This window comes from Bombyx mori, chromosome 6 (assembly GCF_030269925.1).
Source record: "Bombyx mori chromosome 6, ASM3026992v2".
Taxonomy (NCBI): domain Eukaryota; kingdom Metazoa; phylum Arthropoda; class Insecta; order Lepidoptera; family Bombycidae; genus Bombyx; species Bombyx mori.
Genome location: NC_085112.1, coordinates 1328163 through 1350397, shown reverse-complemented (window position 1 = coordinate 1350397; position 22235 = coordinate 1328163). Strand labels below are relative to the sequence as shown.

At 41.7% G+C, this 22235-nt stretch overlaps 2 protein-coding genes across 2 annotated transcripts in view; one reads left to right on the top strand and one right to left on the bottom strand.

The window, feature by feature from the left end:
• Window positions 1-22235, bottom strand: part of LOC101740450 (uncharacterized) — a 960210-nt gene that overhangs the window by 289781 nt on the left and 648194 nt on the right. The gene's annotated exons all lie outside the window — the stretch shown is intronic.
• The window catches only part of LOC101741292 (uncharacterized), a 28803-nt gene continuing 10115 nt past the window's right edge, over window positions 3548-22235 (top strand). The window contains exons 1-2 of the mRNA XM_004925222.5: window positions 3548-3821; window positions 18233-18475. Coding sequence (XP_004925279.1) covers window positions 3756-3821; window positions 18233-18475 — 309 coding nt within the window. The 5' untranslated portion in view covers window positions 3548-3755. The remainder of the gene's footprint in view (window positions 3822-18232; window positions 18476-22235) is intronic.

Genomic DNA, 22235 nt, shown 5'->3' with positions numbered 1-22235 from the left:
GAATCTCGCTTACGACATTTTCAAGATATACACAGGTTTTGATTTTTGGACCACCGTCGACGCCCTAGACACGTCCCTACGGATCCATCATGTCCACTAACTCTATCATTAGACTCCTTCAGCTCTAGGAGTAGGCTAAGGGACCCTGGTAACCATACTCTTCGAACTCCGGAAAGAGTTAGACGTGCAACTTAACCCATGCATCAGCTCTCTGAGTTTCTCGCCGAATCTTCTCAGAGGGTAACGATTCCGATCCGAGCTGTTAGATCTTCGGAGGAGTTTAGGTAGCTATTAGCAAATCTCATCCCTCTTAGCAGAGCCTGTACTCGCCCGCCTGTGCTGTTAAACATGGAAAGACCTCCAGGCCACTATTAATCCTTTCTTCTTAAAAAAAGCCAGTCCCAATGTGTACCTCTTTGACTATTCTTTGAGGTTATGACGTCAGTAGACAAAGCTGTCTGTCCATTTTTCTGTTATTGCTCTAGACAGGCTAACGAGCTTGCAGCTCTCCTGGCGTTAAAGGTTTCATTGGGCATGTAGACATCAGAATATTGACGCATCACGAGATATATCGCGCATACGGTGCTATAACATCACTTATGCAAATTATGTACTTTTCAGGAGAAGCGTTGAAAAATTCAACATCTTAATACAGTTATATACTTTTTCTCGACTAAAGAAATAAAATGATAATATTTAAACTACAACTTTAAACGTAATTATTAAAAGCAAACATCTCACTAATAACTATTAAAAATGGATTTTCTCAAACTCAGTTCAGTTTTAACAAGAATCGCATAAGTGACATTATAGCTATAGGGCTATACGCGATTCAAAGTTTGATAGGTGCGATATATTACTGGTAGTAGGACCTCTTGTGAGTCCGCACGGGTAGGTACCACCGCCCCGCCTATTTCGGCCGTGAAGCAGTAATGCGTTTCGGTTTGAAGGGTGGGGCAGCCGTTGTGACTATACTGAGACCTTAGAACTATATCTCAAGGTGTGTGGCGCATTTACGTTGTAGATGTCTATGGGCTCCAGTAACCACTTAACACCAGGTGGGCTGTGAGCTCGTCCACACATCTAAGCAATAAAAAAAAAATAAAAAAAATATATCAAACTTTGAATTCTATGGCATAGCACTTGCCCCACCCTGGAAATTAGAACACGTATGTTTCGCGACATAATTAAGCAGTATCTGGCATGCATATGTACTCATGCCGGCAATAAAGTGTACATAAGGTTTAAACGGCAAGCTCCATCAAAATCACCAATTTATACATTCTATATTTTATAAATAAAACGCATATCGACGCTTGAAAGGCAAATGTGACTAAGCGACAAAACTGATTTGTACATAAATGATAGGCAATAACCATATTCGATGCGCAAAAAATATATATTTCTAGGTCTATTAAAATCATTTCAATCCTACAGCTACTAGCTAGATTCTACTATAGCTAGATTCGTTAAAATAAATTTTGTTTTCAGGTATTTCACCCTTAAATTAGTCTACTGTAAAGTTCACGCATTGTCGCTTAGTCACTTTTGCCTTTCAAGCGTCGATATGTACCTAACGATAAGCTGGATAAAATAATTGTATTTCTTTTACTACCCTTGATTTTACCGTCCACCAATTCTCTCACAGCTTAGGACTTATCTACCGGGTTCTGTAAAGAATTCTGCTTAACATGTGTACTCCATAAATTTAAGTTCTTCCTTGCTTAAAACAAACCGGGTCAGCCTGAGAATGTTACCAGACTAAAATAAAGAATTTCAACCAAATTTTTTCAGTACTCATTCGAATTCGCGCCAAAATTTTATTTTTTTGCATAAGCCATTTTGAAGTTATCTCATTTTCATTAATAGCGCAGTTGTGAACAAAATAATTCCATTGTATGCGACTCGGTAACGATCTCTGGGTCTGTATTGACCAATATAGATTGAGTAGCATAAAATTATGTTGTTGCATTCACAATGACATTGTATATAAGGTATTTTTAGATATATATGACTGCTTCGTTATGTACGAATACATATTATGTAAATATTTTACTGCCAATCTTTATTTGACATCTTGAGTATTTTATGGTGCATGCCCGTAATATATTATGTAATGTGTAATGCAATAAAGTGTAACTAATTTAGGGCTACATTTTTCAATAGGACGTTAATAATTTAAAGGAAAATTTTGGAGGGAAAAAAGAACAGTTGTATGAAAATATTAGTTCTTTTGTTTCACTTTTAAAATCAGGCGTCCAAATTAATTGATGGATAGCATGGACGTTTTGAATATATAATTCTTTTGCTCGAGAAAAGTCTAATTGTATAACAAAAATTTACATATGCGTCTAAATATTATGATGTTTTACAAGTAATATGTCCATATCTCGTTGCATCGCGGAAAAATGTAGTATCTGATCGTGATTCAGGTCACCACATACCTTCCCGCAATAAATGTGAGGGTCTACGGACATGATGATGAATAGGGATCACATACCTTGGGACATGAGGTCGATGTTTCCACTGTAAAGTATAACGAATCTCCCGTGCTATGTTCGGATGTACCTTTTTCGAAAAATGACTTTTATACACTTAATATGGTAATTATACATTTTTTTTTATAAATTTATTCTCCAGCCGCTCTTAGGTGTGCACGGTGCTCATAGATACAGCAATGGAATGAGCTATTCATTAAATTAATATTAGATTTTATTACGGGTATAATTTCGTTGATTCTCTAAGTTTATTTGTGTGATGAAGAAAAAAAGGGTGCGTGTACTTATGTACGCGCGTAAGAAGTTATACTTTATTTTTATTAAATTTATTTCTTTTTTTTTTAAATATTAAATAATTAATAAAAATTTATTAAATAATAATTTTGTCATTTATATTACTAAAAAATGAATGCTAATAACACTTTCTTTTACATGAGTGTACATGCGCGAAAGTTCACCTGCGGCTATATTCAGACTCGCCAAGTTACGTCGGTCGTATTGTAATAAGCGATTTAGTGGGCAACTTCATTCTGTTAATTTTGTGTCACGGTGCGCGCGCACCGTAAAATTTCACTCTCATAAAATTTTCATAACGCGCCTAAAGAAGTATAACTTCAAAAATGCTATTTCGAACTGAATTTCTACATGCAAATCTCTGGAGCTGTTTTTTTTTATTATTAATTTCATAGTATTTATTGTTCTAAAGGATAAGATTCTAGGTGTATGATATGCAATATTTGCCACGTACCATCCGGCTATGGAATGAGCTCCCCTTCACGGTGTTTCCCGAGCGCTATGACATGTCCTTCTTCAAACGAGGCTTGTGGAGAGTATTAAGCGGTAGCCAGCGGCTTGGCTCTGCCCCTGGCATTGCTGAAGTCCATGGGCGACGGTAACCACTCACCATCAGGTGGACCGTATTCCCGACTGCCTACAAAGGCAATAAAAAAAAAATCGCGAATAACTTCCACGATCAAGGAAGAGCATCGTGTGATAAAAATTAAATCCGCCCATAAATACGTATACTCAAGTTGCTATGGGTTGCCGCCAGCACACCAATATAAGCAATAACAGTTTCAAAGCGCGCATGAACCCGCGGATAAATGCTAGCTCAAACTAATATACGTATATATAACTATACCTAAATTGAAATGTCTATATATCGGACGTGTCATTACATTTCTTGAAAGAGAATCGAAACAGTCGGCCGGTGCAGTGCGGTGCATAGATCACATCTAAACACTAGTGCAGTTCACGATGGGAGCGCGGGGATGTATCTCGTGCCTTCTGCTACTGACGTGCGGACAGATAGTTCGTTCTCAGGTGTGTGTTTGTGTGTGCGAGTGTGAAAAATAATTTTATTCATTCATTATCTCCATTAAAATGCGTATTTAGTGACGTTGTCTATAAAATATCGGGGAAAGTTAGAGGCTGAAGCTGAAATGTTTGGTCTGTGGTTTTTTTTTTGGTTAACGTGTTTCTTGTTCAGTTATTCGGTTTTACTTTTGAATCGTTTTGAGTTTTCGTAAACGCCGAGGCGGCTATATTGTAAAACATTAATATAATCATATGAAGGTTTTGTTTTTCTTTTTATTCGGAAGTTTTAATTCGGAAATATTTATTTTGTTCAGTGCTCGATTCAGTATATTCATTAGAATTTATTATTATTATTTTTTGTGTTAAATTCTTATTGTATTTTTTTTGTTTACTTTCATTTAGTAGCTTGCGTGACAGTTGATACTTTATTTAATTTTAATTTAATTAATGAATTAATTACTTTATTTATTTATTACACTTCATGTAAAATTTACATTAGCTGACTTAATGCCTAAAGCAATCTCTACCAGTCAACCAAAGGTAGTGCAGAGTAAATAGTGGTAGGTGCAATGAAATGATACTTTAGTGATGTGTTTATTGTTAACTTCAGCTTACAGCGTTTTTGTACGCAGTTAAAATATTAAATGCTTTTGTAATTAAAGCTGGCTGGACATAATATTGTGAGCTGACGGGTCGAAGCCGCTATATCGCCATTCCTAGGTTTATTGGTCGTAGGACCTCTTGTGAGTCCGCGCGGTTAGGTACCACCGCCCTGCCTATTTATGCCACGAACCAGTAATGCGTTTCGGTTTGAAGGACGGGGCAGCCGTTGTAACTATACTGAGACCTTAGAACTTATATCTCAAGGTGGGTAACGCATTTACGTTGTAGATGTCTATGGGCTCCAATAACCACTTAACATCAGGTGGGCTGTGAGCTCGTCCACCCATCTAAATAATAAAAAAAAAGATATTTAACGGTCATTAAAATCCTTAGACATTACAGGCCTTGAAATCGTATTGCGCGTCTGCTTGGTGGCAGAAGCGAGTCGGACGGTGGTACTTTCCCGTTTGTTCACTCTACACTCTCAACCAGTATTAAGATTTACAAATCTTATTTTGTCACAACTTCGTGTTTCACAACGAAAAACGAAAATCTTATTTGTGGATTTTTTTAGACTACAATACGATAAGATAAAGCATTCTTCACTGCTCGTTCAAGTTTCATACCTGTCCTGTGAACACGTTTTGTATTTTTCGTGAGATTTCCTTTTCTTCAGTGGCTTGAAACTCATTTCTTTTCATACATCGCCAGGAGTTCAGTGTCTGACGGTGTCCGGTCACCAAGGTTGTCATAAAGCGTTTTATTTGCGAATAGCAGTAGTGATTGTATCAACCGATTTTTTTTCCTACCTAAGCTGGTAGACTTGAGAGGCTATGCCAGCGTAACCGAACGAATACGTGAGCTCATGGGGCTCTTCTTCTTCTCCATCGCTCCCTCATTGCTGAGGATCGTGACTCCGTTTCAGCTTGTCGACTGCCAGCCTCCATCTATTACGGTCAGTTGCCTGGTGTAGTGCAGCGCTAAGTGGTCCGCTGGTTTGCTCGGAGATCTGGTCGGACCAACGTTTTCCTTCTACTTTTCCAGTGACTATAAGACGCTCCAAGTTGTCTACACCTCTGCGGGCAACGTGGCCAAAGTAGCGTATATGCATTGCAGACAGGTGGTAGACAGGCGTTGAGCGCTCTCCATTTTAAGATGTTGTAGGACCGAGATGTTCGTGCTGGGGCTCTAACGATATTGCTAACATTAGTCCTAGCAAGAATAATACACTTCGCAGAATCTACCACCGGATCGGAAACGCCACCCACTGAGAAGATCCGGCGAGAAACTCAGTGGGCTGTGTCTGTGGGTTAGTTTAGTCGTCAACAGGTGCTTGAGGTACCCAAAAACACCAGCCACATACGTTAAATAACTGCCGGTTTTATGGAAAGACATCCAAGAATACACACAGATTATTATATGAATAGAATAAGATTGAGGTTTAGACCTCATGTCTCAAGCCATATTGGACCAGGCGGATGGCGAGTCCGTTCACCAAGCGTTCCTATTCCTTCTTCTCGTGCGCCACCTGTCTTCCTTTGATGGTTCCATTACGAGAAGCGGTTTGGGGGTTGGTGCTTCCCGCTTCCGTAGGTTTAACCCGCGATTCCCTACAAGTGACCCCTGGGTGGTGCAAAACGGGAGCCGAATTCATAATCGGTGGTAGGACTTGTCCGACTGGCTGGCGACCACCCTCCAACTAGAGTCCGCCGCCAAATAGCCTAGCTGTGTTCCGGCGTGTGGGTTGGAGAGCCAGTTCTATTCCCTCCCTTTCCCCTTCCTTGCTGGGGGTGAGTCTTGGTGACGTCTGGAACATGCGGAGCAGACGTGCGTGCGAGCTCACGGGGCGTGATTGTTTGGCGGGGGTATAGGGAGACCTAGTGAAACGGTATCCGCTGCCGCCCGCCGGTCAGTAGGGGACCTGAACCCGGGTGTCTCTACTAAACTCCGCCCCGGGAAGCTGTCCCGCCAACCGGTGTAAAATCCTGTCGTGCGGTCGTCGTGCCGGAGTCGGAGACCGGAGTGGATCCCGGCGATCGTACGCAGGGTGGACTGGGGGCCCTTCCATGCCCTGCGTCAGTCTCTCGCGCAACCCGTGGTCGAGCACGTACTATGATCCGCGCTTCATTCAGGTGTTGCCTCGATCTCACCTCCAACATCCTACCTCTCCTAATCCTACTCTCCGGAAATATAATTTATGAAGTTTAAAAAAAAGAAAAGGGTTTTACAGGCGGTTCCCCATTCCACATTTAATGTGGATTTCAGCAATGTTAGGGGCCTACATAGCAACCTTGACGCCGTACACCACCACCTCGAGACGGCGCAGCCTGCCCTGCTTTTTTTAACGGAGACGCAGATATCTGCTCCGGACGATACCTCATACCTTGAATACCCCGGCTACGTATTGGAGCACAACTTCCTACGTAAAGCCGGGGTGTGCGTATTCGTCCGGGCGGATGTCTGTTGTCGCCGTCTTCGGGGCCTCGAACAACGGGACCTGTCCCTCTTGTGGCTGCGCGTGGATCACGGGGGCTGTATCCGAATCTACGCGTGCCTGTACAGGTCCCACAGCAGTGATGCAGGTTCAACTCTGTTTGAGCATGTGCAAGAGGGGACTAACCGCGTGCTTGAGCAGTACCCATCTGCGGAGGTGGTGGTTCTTGGAGACTTTAACGCTCACCATCAAGAGTGGTTGGGGTCCAGAACCACTGACCTCCCGGGTCGGACTGCCTACGATTTCGCCTTGGCCTACGGCTTCTCTCAACTGGTGACACAGCCCACCCGTGTCCCAGATATCGAGGGGCACGAACCTTCTTTGTTGGACCTTCTGTTGACCACGGATCCGGCCGGATACAGTGTGGTGGTCGACGCTCCGCTTGGATCGTCTGATCACTGCCTTATTCGTGCTGCCGTACCACTCTCTCGTCCTGGTCGTCGAACGACGACCGGGTATCGTAGAGTTTGGCGGTATATGTCAGCAGATTGGGATGGATTGCGTGAATTTTACGCATCCTACCCATGGGGGCGGTTCTGCTTTTCCTCTGCTGATCCTGACGTCTGTGCGGACCGTCTTAAAGACGTGGTGCTCCGGGGGATGGAATTGTTTATTCCCTCCTCTGAAGTGCCCGTTGGGGGTCGCAGCAGACCCTGGTATAACAATGCCAGTAGGGATGCTGCACACCTCAAGCGGTCCGCATACGTGGCATGGGATAATGCCAGGAGACGTCGGGATCCTAACATCTCAGGGGAAAGGCGGAAATATAACGCCGCTTCCAGGTCCTACAAGAAGGTAATTGCCAAGGCGAAGTCGGAGCACGTTGCTAGAGTTGGCGAGCGATTAAAGAGCTATCCCTCCGGGAGCCGTGCTTTTTGGTCGCTCGCCAAAGCTGCAGAAGGAAACTTTTGCAGGTCTAGTCTCCCACCACTGCGCAAGTCCGATGACACTCTGGCCCACAGCGCGAAAGAGAAGGCTGACCTTCTGGTCAAACTCTTCGCCTCGAACTCGACTGTGGACGACGGGGGTGCCACACCACCGAACATCCCCCGGTGTGATAGCTCCCTGCCGGATATCTGCTTCACACAGTGTGCAGTTAGGCGGGAGCTCCGACTCCTGGACGTCCATAAGTCGAGTGGGCCAGACGGCATCCCCGCAGTGGTTTTGAAAACGTGCGCCCCTGAGCTGACACCTGCGCTAACGCGTTTGTATCGCCTCTCTTATTGCGCTAACAGGGTTCCGTCTTCATGGAAGACCGCCCACGTCCACCCTATCCCCAAGAAGGGTGACCGGTCGGACCCGTCGAGCTATAGGCCTATCGCGATAACTTCCTTGCTTTCCAAGGTGATGGAGCGAATAATAAATACACAACTCCTGAAGTATCTTGAGGATCGCCAGCTGATCAGTGACCGACAGTACGGTTTCCGTCACGGTCGCTCAGCTGGCGATCTTCTTGTATACCTTACTCACAGGTGGGCTGAAGCCTTGGAGAGCAAGGGCGAGGCTCTTGCTGTGAGCCTTGATATCGCGAAGGCCTTCGACAGGGTCTGGCATAGGGCACTTCTATCGAAGCTACCATCTTACGGAATCCCCGAGGGACTCTGCAAGTGGATCGCTAGCTTTTTGGATGGGCGGAGCATCACGGTCGTTGTAGACGGTGACTGCTCTGATACCATGACCATTAACGCTGGCGTTCCACAAGGTTCGGTGCTCTCCCCCACGCTTTTCATCCTGTATATCAATGACATGCTGTCTATTGATGGCATGCATTGCTATGCGGATGACAGCACGGGGGATGCGCGATATATCGGCCATCAGAGTCTCTCTCGGAGCGCGGTGCAAGAGAGACGATCAAAACTTGTGTCTGAAGTGGAGAACTCTCTGGGGCGAGTCTCCGAATGGGGTGAATTGAACTTAGTTCAATTCAACCCGATAAAGACACAAGTTTGCGCGTTCACTGCGAAGAAGGACCCCTTTGTCATGGCGCCGCAATTCCAAGGAGTATCCCTGCAACCTTCCGAGAGTATCGGGATACTTGGGGTCGACATTTCGAGCGATGTCCAGTTTCGGAGTCATTTGGAAGGCAAAGCCAAGTTGGCGTCCAAAATGCTGGGAGTCCTCAACAGAGCAAAGCGGTACTTCACGCCTGGACAAAGACTTTTGCTTTATAAAGCTCAAGTCCGGCCTCGCGTGGAGTACTGCTCCCATCTCTGGGCCGGGGCTCCCAAATACCAGCTTCTTCCATTTGACTCCATACAGAAGAGGGCCGTTCGGATTGTCGATAATCCCATTCTCACGGATCGTTTGGAGCCTCTGGGTCTGCGGAGGGACTTCGGTTCCCTCTGTATTCTGTACCGCATGTTCCATGGGGAGTGCTCTGAGGAATTGTTCGAGATGATACCGGCATCTCGTTTTTACCATCGCACCGCCCGCCACCGGAGTAGAGTTCATCCATACTACCTGGAGCCACTGCGGTCATCCACAGTGCGTTTCCAGAGATCTTTTTTGCCACGTACCATCCGGCTATGGAATGAGCTCCCCTCCACGGTGTTTCCCGAGCGCTATGACATGTCCTTCTTCAAACGAGGCTTGTGGAGAGTATTAAGCGGTAGGCAGCGGCTTGGCTCTGCCCCTGGCATTGCTGAAGTCCATGGGCGACGGTAACCACTCACCATCAGGTGGGCCGTATGCTCGTCTGCCTACAAGGGCAATAAAAAAAAAAAAAAAAAAAAAAAAAAAAAAGCTCCCTCTAAGTGCGAACCAAAATAAAAATTCCAAATCTATTGTATCATCTGCGAACGTACCAATAAATAAAAAAACAAACCCGCAAACATTATTTATTTATTTATAGGGTAATTGTAGGTGAAAAACACATCTGCGTTTTGCGTTTAATTATATAAAATAATACTGTAACAAACGACTTCTGACTGACCTGATCGACTTGTTTTTTCAATTTACGTTTTAACGCATTAATTAATGGTGCTTATTAAAAAAAATTATATACTCGTATTTATTCACGATGCGATATCATTAATTGTTTTTGGAGGTCTTTTTTTGTATAATTTATACGTCTGTTAGCGCGTTCAGTATTATTTTTTTATTGCTTAGATGGGTGAACGAGATCACAGCCCACCTGGTGTTAAATGGTTACTGAAGTCCATAGACATCTACAACGTAAATGCGCCACCCACCTTGAGATATAAGTTCTAAGATCTCAAGTATAGTTACAGTATGCAGAGAAACAAAAAAGAAATGGACACTTATCTGTCACAGAAGTTTCTTGAGTTTTTCTCGTGGAAAATGAGAATGCGAACGTAATAAACATGTACTCATGAGCATGCGTGAGTCACTTGTGCACAAATACTGTGCGTTTTACTGGTAAAACTGGTAGGACGTCTTGTGAGTCCGTGAAGCAGTAATGCGTTTCGGTTTGAAGGGCGGGGCAGCCATTGTACTGTTAAAAGTGAGACCTTAGAACTCATGTCTCAAGATGGGTGGCGGCATTTAGGTTGTAGAAGGTAACTTAACACCAGGTGGACCGTGAGCTCGTCCACCTATCGAAGCATTAAAAAAAAGTTATGCCGCTGTCTACTCATGTAAAGAAATTTAAAATACGTCTCGAATAATACCAAATCCGCTGTATACATTTCAAATTAGGATAAAACTCGGACTAAAGCAAATGGATTGACTCGCGAAGGGTGTCCGCTAAGAAACACCTGAGAAAAGCCGGGGACAGGACTTACTGGTTAATTGGAAGAGACATATGCCCAGCAGTGGACTGTGGGACTGTGAGATCATGAAGCAGGAGACAAAGCTCACGGTACACCTTTGTTCGGCGAGGTTTTTAGATATCGCACGAATTCTCATTAGGTAAGCAATTGGTATTTTCATTTTCATTTTTTTACGGGATAATTATGTTATCACCTCCAGGGGAAGAAGAGACCGATTTCGGAGTGTCCAATAAGACTTAAAAGTCGCAATTGACTCTAATTGATTAAAATACAGACTATCGTATCTGTGCAGTTTCGAAGATACTGAGTTATTCTCACAAAACTGCAACGAATCCAATCAATATTCGCAATTCAGAGCTGGGCATCTGGAGTATCTAGTGGAAAGAACACTGGCACTCTAAGGGTGTCCTATCCCTCTGCTGGATATCGATATCCCCAACCGCTGTAGACTTCTCTTGAGGAAAGCGTATACAGTACTTGGCAGTGAAACATGCTTGTGGTGATTTTTACGGCCACAGACTGCCAATGAGCTTAGGGGTGTCGTTCTTGGATATTCTTGGATACCCTGTACTTGACTCTCATTCCACGAACGTAGTAGAAAGAGAGATAACGGTAACTTTGACGGCAGAATATCCACAATACCAGCGAGTCTTCTGCCAATGTTTGCTATTAGTTTCATTTCGTCCGTAGAGACCTACATGAGGTCGTGAACATTTGGCATCTATCCCAGGAACGACAAATAAGAACTTACAAATATCTGGCAGAAATTATACACTTTTGGTCATACTTTGGAAGATTAAGGCAATGCTAACGCACCTGTTTCAATATTTTTCTCCTTCTTGCTTTCTCCCTCTCTTTCTCTCCCTTTTTTTCTCTCACTCTCTCTCGCTCTCTATGCTGCCAACATTGAACATAACTATGAACACGTGTAGTACTTTCCCCAGCCAAGGTTTTACTGCAGGATATAACTGGCTCAATGTGGAAATTCCAAGACGCAAACCAAAGTCGTGAAGACGTTATCTAAAATTCAACCTTTAGCGACCTCTGCGTCAACTGTGCACGTAAAATGCATACCTTCAGTCAGATTAGATAAAGCCTTAAGTATATTGAAATATTACATTTTGATCACAGTGAAGACCCATGTAATTCAGTTACCACCTTTTAAACTATTCAAAAGACGTACCCCCCGAAGGCTTTCGTGTGCACACAAGGCTGGCAAAGCTTTATGGTTGCAAAGCTCTGTGTCGAATTACGTGACTATTCGTGGATCGAATCAGATGACTTCCACGACGAAGGACTAGGAGCTTTCGTACGGATTTTTGTTAATTGATTGATTACTGATGGGTTGGAGGCCTTTCCAGTTTCACAAGGACAGATGGGCGGGCGAGCAAGGGCTCAGCCAGGAGGGGTGGGATTCGCTAATAACTGCCCGAGCGCCTCCAAAGGAGACCTAACAACTCATGAGTAGTTACTTCGCGAATTAATCTACTACCGGATCGGAACCGCGACTCGCTGAGAGGATCAGGCGAGAAACTCAGTGGGCTGATGCTTAAGTTAGGTTGCACTTCGAACTCTTTGTCGAGTTCGACGAGTACGGTTACCGGGGTCCCTAAGCCTGCTTCTAGTGTTAGGGCTAAAGGCGTCTAATGCAAGGGTTATTGGATCTGATGAAGTTTCGTACGATTCTACGCCTAACGCAGCGTGTTTTTGGTGCAAATCCTCAATGTCGCATTAATGGGGAGCTATTTCAAATGGAATTGAGTTTTCTACCTCGAGCAGCAAAGTGAGTGATGGAATTGAAATGCTTCTCTTTTTTTATTGCTTAGATTCGTGGACGAGCTCACAGCCCACCTGGTATTAAGTGGTTACCGGAGCCCGTAGATATCTACAGCATAAATGTGCCATCCCCCTTGAGATATAAGTTCTAAGGTCTCAAGTATAGTTACAACGGCTGCCCCACCCTTCAAACCGAAACGCATTGCTGCTTCACGGCAAAAATAGGCAGGGTGGTGGTACCGACTCGCGCGGACTCACAAGAGGTCCTACCACCAGTAAATATCATCATCAGTTCAGTTCAGTCTATTAGAAACGTTTCAGGCCGAACTACCTCAAGGTCGACATTGCGTGACCTATATCAAATATTACAGTGAATTCCATACAGTTGTCTCATATTACGGTATGCGACCTTGCCCCACACGTGGGCTTTGTTGAGCGTGTGTTATCAGAGCAAACATGTTTACTGTGTGTATCCAGTGCTCCAGTGCGTTCGCATTGTGACGTGTCGTACGATTTAGTGGGCAATTATAATGCACTGGGCTGGATACTGGTTAAATAAATGTTAAACTCTTTCTATTGACGGAATATTGTTTAGAGGTGGCTAGTTATTAAAGAAAAAATTCAGACTAAATCGTCTTGTATTAAGAAAAGGAGATGCGTGTTAAACTTAGATGCGTTGTAGTCTGGCGTTCGATTCAATTACTCGCGTATATCTAGATAATTCCCAGATTAGCAGAAACCCTGCCTATATCTGCCGTGAAGTAGTAATACGTTTCGGTTTGAAGGGTGGAGCAGCCGTTGTAACTATACTTGAGATCTTAGAACTGGTATCTCAAGGTGGGTGGCGCATTTACGTTGTAGATGTCTATGGGCTCCAGCAACCACTTAACACCAGGCGGGCTGTGAGTTCGTACACCAATAAAAAAAATTTTTTTGAAGATAAATAATCCAGTAATCATATGAGTTAACTATTTTAATCGTAACTCTGGTTTATTTGTGTCGCAGGTGGGTTAAATAGCGACACAGCTAAACAAAGCGTTTGAGCGATGCACATAAAACTAATTGCACCGTGAAGACATTACCTCCGATGACACAGCAGTGGCCTTGCGCGGCAATCGGGTTCGATTCGTTTACATAACACATTTATTTACGAGTTATTCGGCTTATGATGTAATGGGATTTGATGTGTGTTGTTTTCTCGCTTTCTTCCTGCTAATACAAATCGTATATTCTGTTTTTCTTGCGTAAAAAAGCCCACTTAGGATTGTAGATCCATGAGCATCCTTGATGTTGAGGTCGATGTTCCAATTTCATTGAATAAACGCCCGTCTTCAAAGCGAAACGCATGATGTATTTAATGCCAAATATAGGCAAGAGATACCTTCCTACATCACATCAAATTGCTACTTACAATCGGGCAATTTAAAATGTTTTATTCTATTTTAAAGGCAATATAACCGTCATTCCAGAGCAAATGAGATTGGACCAATGTGTCTCAGAGTTCTGGTCATTCTCTTGTTTTTCTCTTTACTCCAATACGCAGTTAAAAATAGCTCTAATTTTACATGTTGGAAAACAAAATGTAAGAGAAACAACAAATAGTTATATATTTAAATAAGAATTCTTGACTACCGATTAGATAAAGTGATGCTCAGATAAAACATTGATAAGAATGGAATGTGTTTACTAACATACACAGGTATGCAGCATATGTTCGTATCGACACCAGCTATATTGGAGTACATTAATAGCATTAGTAAAAAATATTTTGACTTAAAAAATCAACACATATCTCGGACTCTCAATATATATTTTAGTTTATATTATGGATCTTCCACCAAACGGGTGTCGTTGCTTGGTAGACTTGGTAGACGGTCTGTTGTTGCTCGGAACTTGTATGTATGTAAGTATGTAAACTTATCTTGAAAATGTCGTAAGCGAGATTCAGGCACCTGTCAAATATCTTGTGTTCTGTGATGGCTACCCGCCACAGATAGCTATGGTTGTATGGGCAGACTAGTTTACAGCCCACAGACTTATGGACGCTCTTCTTATTTTTTTTTAAGTATGTCAATCAGCCTCTTGCGATTCCATATTAACCCACTTGGTTTCTCGGTGGTTTTCTTAGTTGGTCGTGATTCTGATCCGGTGGTAGATTCAACGAACGATTGAAACGAGATGAGATGAGTGAAATAATCTTTCAGTAAAATGGTGGGAACTTTTTTAGTATTTTAGTGGGATTTTTGGAGGAAACCACGTTCAGCGACTGTTTAATTTTTCTATACTTTTGCATTTTCACAGACGCTAAACAGTTAAAACGCCACGTTACACGTTTAAATCTGAAGAAACGCTAAATTAACAACATCAAAACAATTCACACAATTCCTCTTCTCGCGTTCTGGCCAAAAACCAGATGTTATGCAGCATGGTGGTTTCTATCTGGTATACCGAAGCCAGCCGGACCGTTACCTAGCAATAACCTCAAACAGCCATTAAATAAACTGCCAACACTCGTGCCGAAGAATTGGCATGAAAAATAATTGTAAATCATAGCACATGCATAAGAACGTATTTACGTACGTACACGCGTAATGTTTATTTTAGCATAAAACATTTTACTATTTCCTTTGTGACATCACTAAAATAACTGCTCCGACTAGAGATGCCCTAAACTATTTATAAAATATATCGATAAATTTGACGTGTCGGGAGAATCTTTCAATGCTTGTGCGTAGAATACAGTTTCATGGCTTAGAAGGTCAAGATTCTGTACAATAATACTGAATGTGTCCATTTTACAGTAGCTCTGATTTGGTGATCGCCTTGTTAGTGCGACTCACTAAATAAATAAAGACACAGCTGACCAGCTATACTAAATATCGTTAACATTTTTGAACGCATTTCACGGATTGTTATTGTAAATTTTAGAAAGAAAAAAAAAGGTTTCCTTCATATTGTGCTGGTAGCATTGAGATAATGTCGCAACTTTTTGGTGGGAACTTGGAATCGTGCTTAGACTTTTCTATTTAATGTTTCTTTAAATATTAATGTGTGATATAGTAGTTTATTAATCCATGTAATTTCTTAAAGTACCTTGTGCAGAATTGAGAATTCTCTTAAAAAGCTACCTCTATATTTTATCGAAAAGATTAATAAACAATAAGTAACTGACATGGCTAAAAGGCAATGTTACCGATTGGTGAAAACAATTTTTCGTGAGATAAAATGTCTCTGGAAAACGAAAACGAATGCTTTTTTAAGAGATTTTATGACCTGGTAACTAAGACCTTTAAGTCATGTCTTATTTTACTTTAAATTCTTAATTTTATGAAAAATGATAATATGGAGTGAAATGAAATGAAGATGATTAATTTGAGACATTAATCAACTGGGATGAAATTTAATGAAATGAAATGATATGGGATGAAATATAATCGCAGTAAAATGGTGGTCATTTACTGAGATTTTTTTCAGTGGACTTTTTGGAGGAACCCGACAAGTTACGTCCAGCAGCTTTGTTTCATTTTCCCACATTTGTGCACTTTCACAGATATTAAACAGTTAATAAACCACCATTATTACACATTTAAACCTGAAGAAACACTAAATAGACAAAATAAAACAAATCACACAACTTCACTCCTCGCGTTCCCGCCAAAAAGTCCGAAAACGAATGCTTACTTCACTTGGGCATAGATTATACACTTAATATATTTGAGCACTTGGAACTCACTTGGCAGTTAGTGACATTGACGATTTTTGTTATTAAGCCTATCAGGTTTTAAATAGCTCCAATGAATAAGTGGTTCTACCCGGACTACCAAATTCCAAAGGGTTCAAGCAACATGGCTTCGGCAGAATGATGAATTTCAATCATTAAATTAGTGAAACCATCTACTCAGAAACGTAAGATATCCACCACACCAAAGATCAATGAGAACAGCTAATCAAATCAACTGTGCGTCAAACATAAAATATATATATTTTTTGCGAATCTCCAATATCCAGCCTTGGCACGGTTTAATTACCGATCGTGATTAATACGATATTATATCGTGGATATGAAAATAAATTTATTATATTGTTAATGGACAACAGCAGGCCTTGACAAGAGAATTCTGTTCTGTTTTTTTCATGAGCTAATAGTATAAATAATGGTACGAACATCATTGATTAAGACTACGGAGCGATATTACCTGCAAGTTGAAAGCAATAGCTACTAAGTTGCATCGGTCCGTTTGTCAACGTCACCCAAAACACGTCATTACGGATCCTCCCGATCCATTAACGGTGATTTTAGGTACCACAAGCACCGGTCACCGTCCTCGTCGAACCCGTCGCTTGCGACGAAAGGCTCGGCGAGCGAATTAACCCATAGACACAGCCCACTGAGTTTCTCGCCGGATCTTCTCAGTGGGTAGCGTTTCCGATTTAATGGTAGATTCTGCGAAGCACTGCTCTTGCTAGGGCCAGTGCTAGCAACATTCCGGTTGAGCCCCGTGAGCTCACCTACACGTTAGGGCGAAGCTGAAATAGCCTCTCAAGGTTATCAGCATAGGTAGGAAGTTTGAGTTGCTTCCATCAATCCTTTTTACGACAAAGAGGCTGTTGGTTAGTCCATGGTGTATGTGGAAGATACATTTTGACCCTTACTCTTAAACGTATTCTTCTTCAAAGGAGGCTTGAATGATATTAACTAGGCAGCGGATTGACATAGCTCATATCCTTTAGTGACGGTGAGCACTTAACACTGAGTGGAAATTAAGCTCGCCTGCACATTTAGAGCATCAAAAAAAGTAAAGCTGATGGTGTTAATGAGCATATCCTCACCTCGTCTCCTCGAGCAGACAAGATCTTTTGATCACGAACCATGCTGCTTTTACTGTCCCATATATTGTAAGACTCTCCAATCGATCTCCAGTGACACAGTCCATTGAATTTCTCGCCAGATCCTCTCAGTGGGTCGCGATTCCGATCCGACGGTAGATTCTGCGAAGCATTACTACTAATACTAGGGCTAGTGTTAGCAGCTCTCTCAGGTTGTGCCCGTGAATTTACCTATCCCTCCGCAAGTAACTGAAATAGCCCCTTAGGTTACCAGCCAATAGTTAGTTAAAAAAAACCGTACTGATGTTAATAAACTTGATTTTGATGAGCCTTGAACGTATGGAATCAAATTTTCGCGTCACAGCCAGTTTGATTTTTCTTTATGGTGTCGTTAAAAAGTATATTTACGTTAAATATACACGTGGTTATAGCGTTTTTGTGTTACGTGAACTGGCTATATCCCTTGGGTGTAGGCGAATAATATTTGTTGAATTGTGATGTATTTTTTTAGTGACGGTCCTGTGTCATCCTGTTAATTGGAGTCCACAGAGAGCCCAAAGTGAATGTTGTTACGCTATTGAAGATATTGGATGTGGAATATTCATGATATGTTCGTTTGTGTTTAAAAAAAAAATGTTTGGCCCTTTTGGAACGATTGTCAGATGCTGCAAATCCGTCCAGCCTTTCTCGAATTTTAGCGAGACTAACGAACAGCAATTCATTTATGTATATTATTATAGATAGAAAATTTGCTAGTACAGACAAATGACAAATAGTATATTTTTTTCTAAATTTGACCACGAATTACGAAACCCTTCTTGTTGTTGTTGTTACAGCGGCCCTTCTTATGCACTCGTCGAAGGGCTGCCTCTGGTCGGTCCATAGTCACGGTGATCTGCCGTGACTGGTCTTATAGCCTCTATCCACACAACACCACAAGGCCCTCAACTGAGTACGGAAATACAGCAGAAATATTTGCGTTTCAGGATTCTCTATGGGTGGACGTGACCGATCAAAGCAACCAGACCCTGGACGAAGACGCTGACATAGAGAAGCGGTACACTCCAGAGCTGACCGAGGAGTTGATGTCAGCGAAGGCGGATGCTCTACTGCTCTTCACTGAATACACGGCTATAGCTGGCGAAGAACTGAAGTCTTTCCTGATGAATGTCACAGCCTACTCCGATGATGCCATACGGAACGCTGACAATGTTATTACCTCTGATTATGTGAGTGGAGAAATTTTTATCTCTTTTTTTAATAGAGGCGTCTCTGAAGACTTTTTGTTTTAAGAGAGAGAGAGAGCACTAAACAGGTTAGGTTTAGTGGTAGGGCGTTTTGTGAGCCCACGCGGATAGGTACCACGTACCTATTTCTGCCGTGAGGCAGTAATGAGTTTCGGTTTGACACTGTTCAAACCGAAACTCATTACTACACCATTACAACACGGGCAGCGGTTTTAAAACTGATTCTCAGAGCTCATGTGTCAAGGTGGACGGTGACGGCAATAAAAAGTCAGTCAGAAGTTGTCACGGCCTAAAGGATAAGACGTCCGGTGCATGCGTGTTGAGCGATACACCGGTGCTCGAATTCAGGCGGGTACCAATTTTTCTAATGAAATACGTACTCAACAAATGTTCACGATTAACTTCCACGGTGAAGGAAAAAGGAGTAAAAATCAAACCTGCAAAAATTATAATTTGCGTAATTACTGGTGGACCTCTTGTGAGTCCGCGCGGGTAGGTACCACCACCCTGCCTATTTCTGCCGTAAAGCAGTAATGCGTTTCGGTTTGAAGGGTGGGGCAGCCGTTGTAACTATACTTGAGACCTTTGAATTTATATCTCAAAGATCATTCTTTTAAAGCAGTTTAAAGTTGGCGTACATCTGAAGGTAGAACATGAGTTCGTGGGCAGCTGTAAGATGTTTCAATCTCTAGTCTACAGCAGCTCGTAATGATAATATGCACTTCGGTATCATATGGAGGTTACCTATATTCAGTTCCACTGTACTACACGAGTATTGGCAATAATATCCAAGTAATGGCTTTGGTTCTTTGAAGACTATGACGTCATATCCTTAATGGGTAATCTTTGGTTGCGTTTAGATCCCTTTGTGTTATGCAACTATTTCAGAGAACGCCTTTGAAATAGATTCAATTTTGTTTCTAATTATACTTGCAACTTTATAGCACTAATTTATCTTGTGTACTTCAAGGCGAACTTTGCGAATTGTGAACATAAATATATATATAGGAAAGAGGTTTGAAAACACACCTCCTTGTGCTTCTAGTATCGCTTGAGTGCCGTCATATGGACGAAATGACCTTATGAGGCAACTCTGAGATAATCTTTCATTCCAATCCTTCCAGTGAGCTCCTAAAGACATGACACCAACCATCGCATATACTTTCCACGTGCACGTGGTCTCTGTTTTAGTGCTAAGCACAGCGGAAGAGCCACAGGTCTCTGTTGAGAAAGATACCGAACAATATTCCGTTAACCATATCTTCTTATATATCTTCATAATATGATGAAACTGAATTTATTACTTTCATCTGGTTTTATGGGAATCAAACGTAAAAGAAAGAGATGGCACAGAAATCCTTATATCCCCCTGCATTTTAAAGGCATGGCAAGTAATTCCTGAGTGATAGCTAATATGTCCTACCGGGTCATACGATAAATAGTTGCTAGTGCAGACAAATGACAAATAGTTTATTTTTTCTAAATTTGACAACGTAAGGCGAAACCCTTGTTGTTGTTGTTGGTTTAACAATGTAGTATATAAAAGTAAAGGTAATGAGACTTGCCAAATAGTTATAATTAGTCACAGACGATAATCTTTTTGTCCTCTGTTGAATAGACTAGTGTCCAAGCCGCGTTCTCAATGCCCTTTTAATCCGGTTCATTCACATCATCATCATCATCAGAATATACCTTTTTAAGCTCGATATTTCAAGGTGAGTGGCGCATTTACGTTGTAGATGTCTATGGGCTCCAGTAACCACTTAACACCAGGTGGACTGTGAGCTCGTCCGACCATCTAAGCAATAAATAAATAAAACTATGCGTTTAACCACTCTCTTTCTCTCTCCCTCTCTCCTGGGAATTCACTTGAATGTCCATTAAAACCGTGAAAATTTTGCGACTGCTTCTATCGATTTAGGACCATCCATATCTCCGTGTGTCACAATTATTTCGCTTAAAAACTATAATAAATTTATATTGTACATATACCAAATAAAACTGAAAAATACGAAAATGTTTATAAAAATACAGAAATTGGGGTTGCACCTCCACACGTGCAACTAACTGAGAGACGAAAATAGCAAAGCGTATGTAGTGTTTTTATCATTTTCTAAAGATAAAAACACCACATACGCTTTCCGCGAGGTCCAGCTCATTTTTAAATTTCTTTTCTTTTACAAAAATATGTATTAACGATTCATAAATGACTAATAAAAAATTACACATTTTAAGACATGATATTGTCATGCATTCAAAAACCAAACAAAATAATCAAAAGAACATCATCAAAGCTTTTGATTATTTTCTTTCGTACGATTTCCTTTAGTAATACAAGTACAAAGTCAAGTCCGTTTATAAATAGCTAAAAACAAATTCACCATTGAACTTGAATATTACATTGTAAAATTGTATTATTGTTACAACGAGAATATCTCAGGGAAATATTTGCGAAAACATAATCCGAGGATATTATGTTTTTCCTGAATTGTTTCTAAACACTTGATGATTTTGGTCGTATGACGTAGGGGCGCGTCCGGTTGACGGTATAACGTTGATTTAGTGAGCAGCTAATGATGTTTAATTAATTATAGAAATTATGATCGATACGCCATTGCTTAATATTCGTAAACAAGTAAAATATAGCTGTTATACTTTTACTGGTGGTAGGACCTCTTGTGAGTCCGCGCGGCTAGGTACCACCACCCTGCCTATTTCTGCCGTGAAGCAGTAATGCGTTTCGGTTTGTAGGGTGGGGCAGCTGCTGTAACTATACTGAGACCTTAGAACTTATATCTCAAGGTGGGTGGCGAATTTACGTCGTAGATGTCTATGGGCTCCAGTAACCACTTAACACCAGGTGGGCTGTGAGCTCGTCCACCCATTAAAGCAATAAAAAAAAATTGCTCATGGCCGATACATGTCACAGCGTGAATGCAGCGACCCACCTTGAGGCTTGAGGTCTATGTCTCATTCTAATTACGCGAATTATATATAACTCTTGTCGATTTAATTTTTATTACACGGTGTTAATCCTTCATTATGGAAACCATTAGTCAACATAAATAAAGGACGTATTTCATTAGTTTTATTCTTATTTTTTAATGCTCAGATGGTTAGATGAGCTAACGGCCCGCCTGGTGTTCAATGGTTACCGGAGCCCATAGACATCTACAACGTTAATGCACCACTCACCTTGAGATATAAGTTCTTAGGTTTCAAATATAGTTATAACAGCTGCCCCACCCTTAAAACCGAATTATAATTTTGCCTATATCTGCCATGAAACAGTAATACGTTTCGGTTTGAAAGGTGGGGCAGCCTTTGTAACTATACTTGAGACCTTAGAACTTATATCTAAAGGTGGGTGGCGCATTTACGTCGTAGATGTCTATGGGCTCCAGTAACCACTTAACACCAGGTGGGCTGTGAGTTCGTCCAACCATCTAAGCAATAAAAAAAAGATACCAGGGTTGAGTGAAGGGAATATTGTAGTTAGAGTTGCTTTGATGAGTACGAGACACATAATATAGAATATTATTACGTGCTAATGCATTAAAACAGTACAACTATATCTCAAACCTTATCAGCGTAACGGATGGCCGGCATTGATGGATGCTGAGTTGATGCCAATGGCCCGACGTCATGGATATAGTGTCCATGATTTTAGATAATATTCGGTTATTATGAGAACCTTTTTTTTTTAAATTTATCTCTGGTCAAACCCGGAGAAATTTGCTGG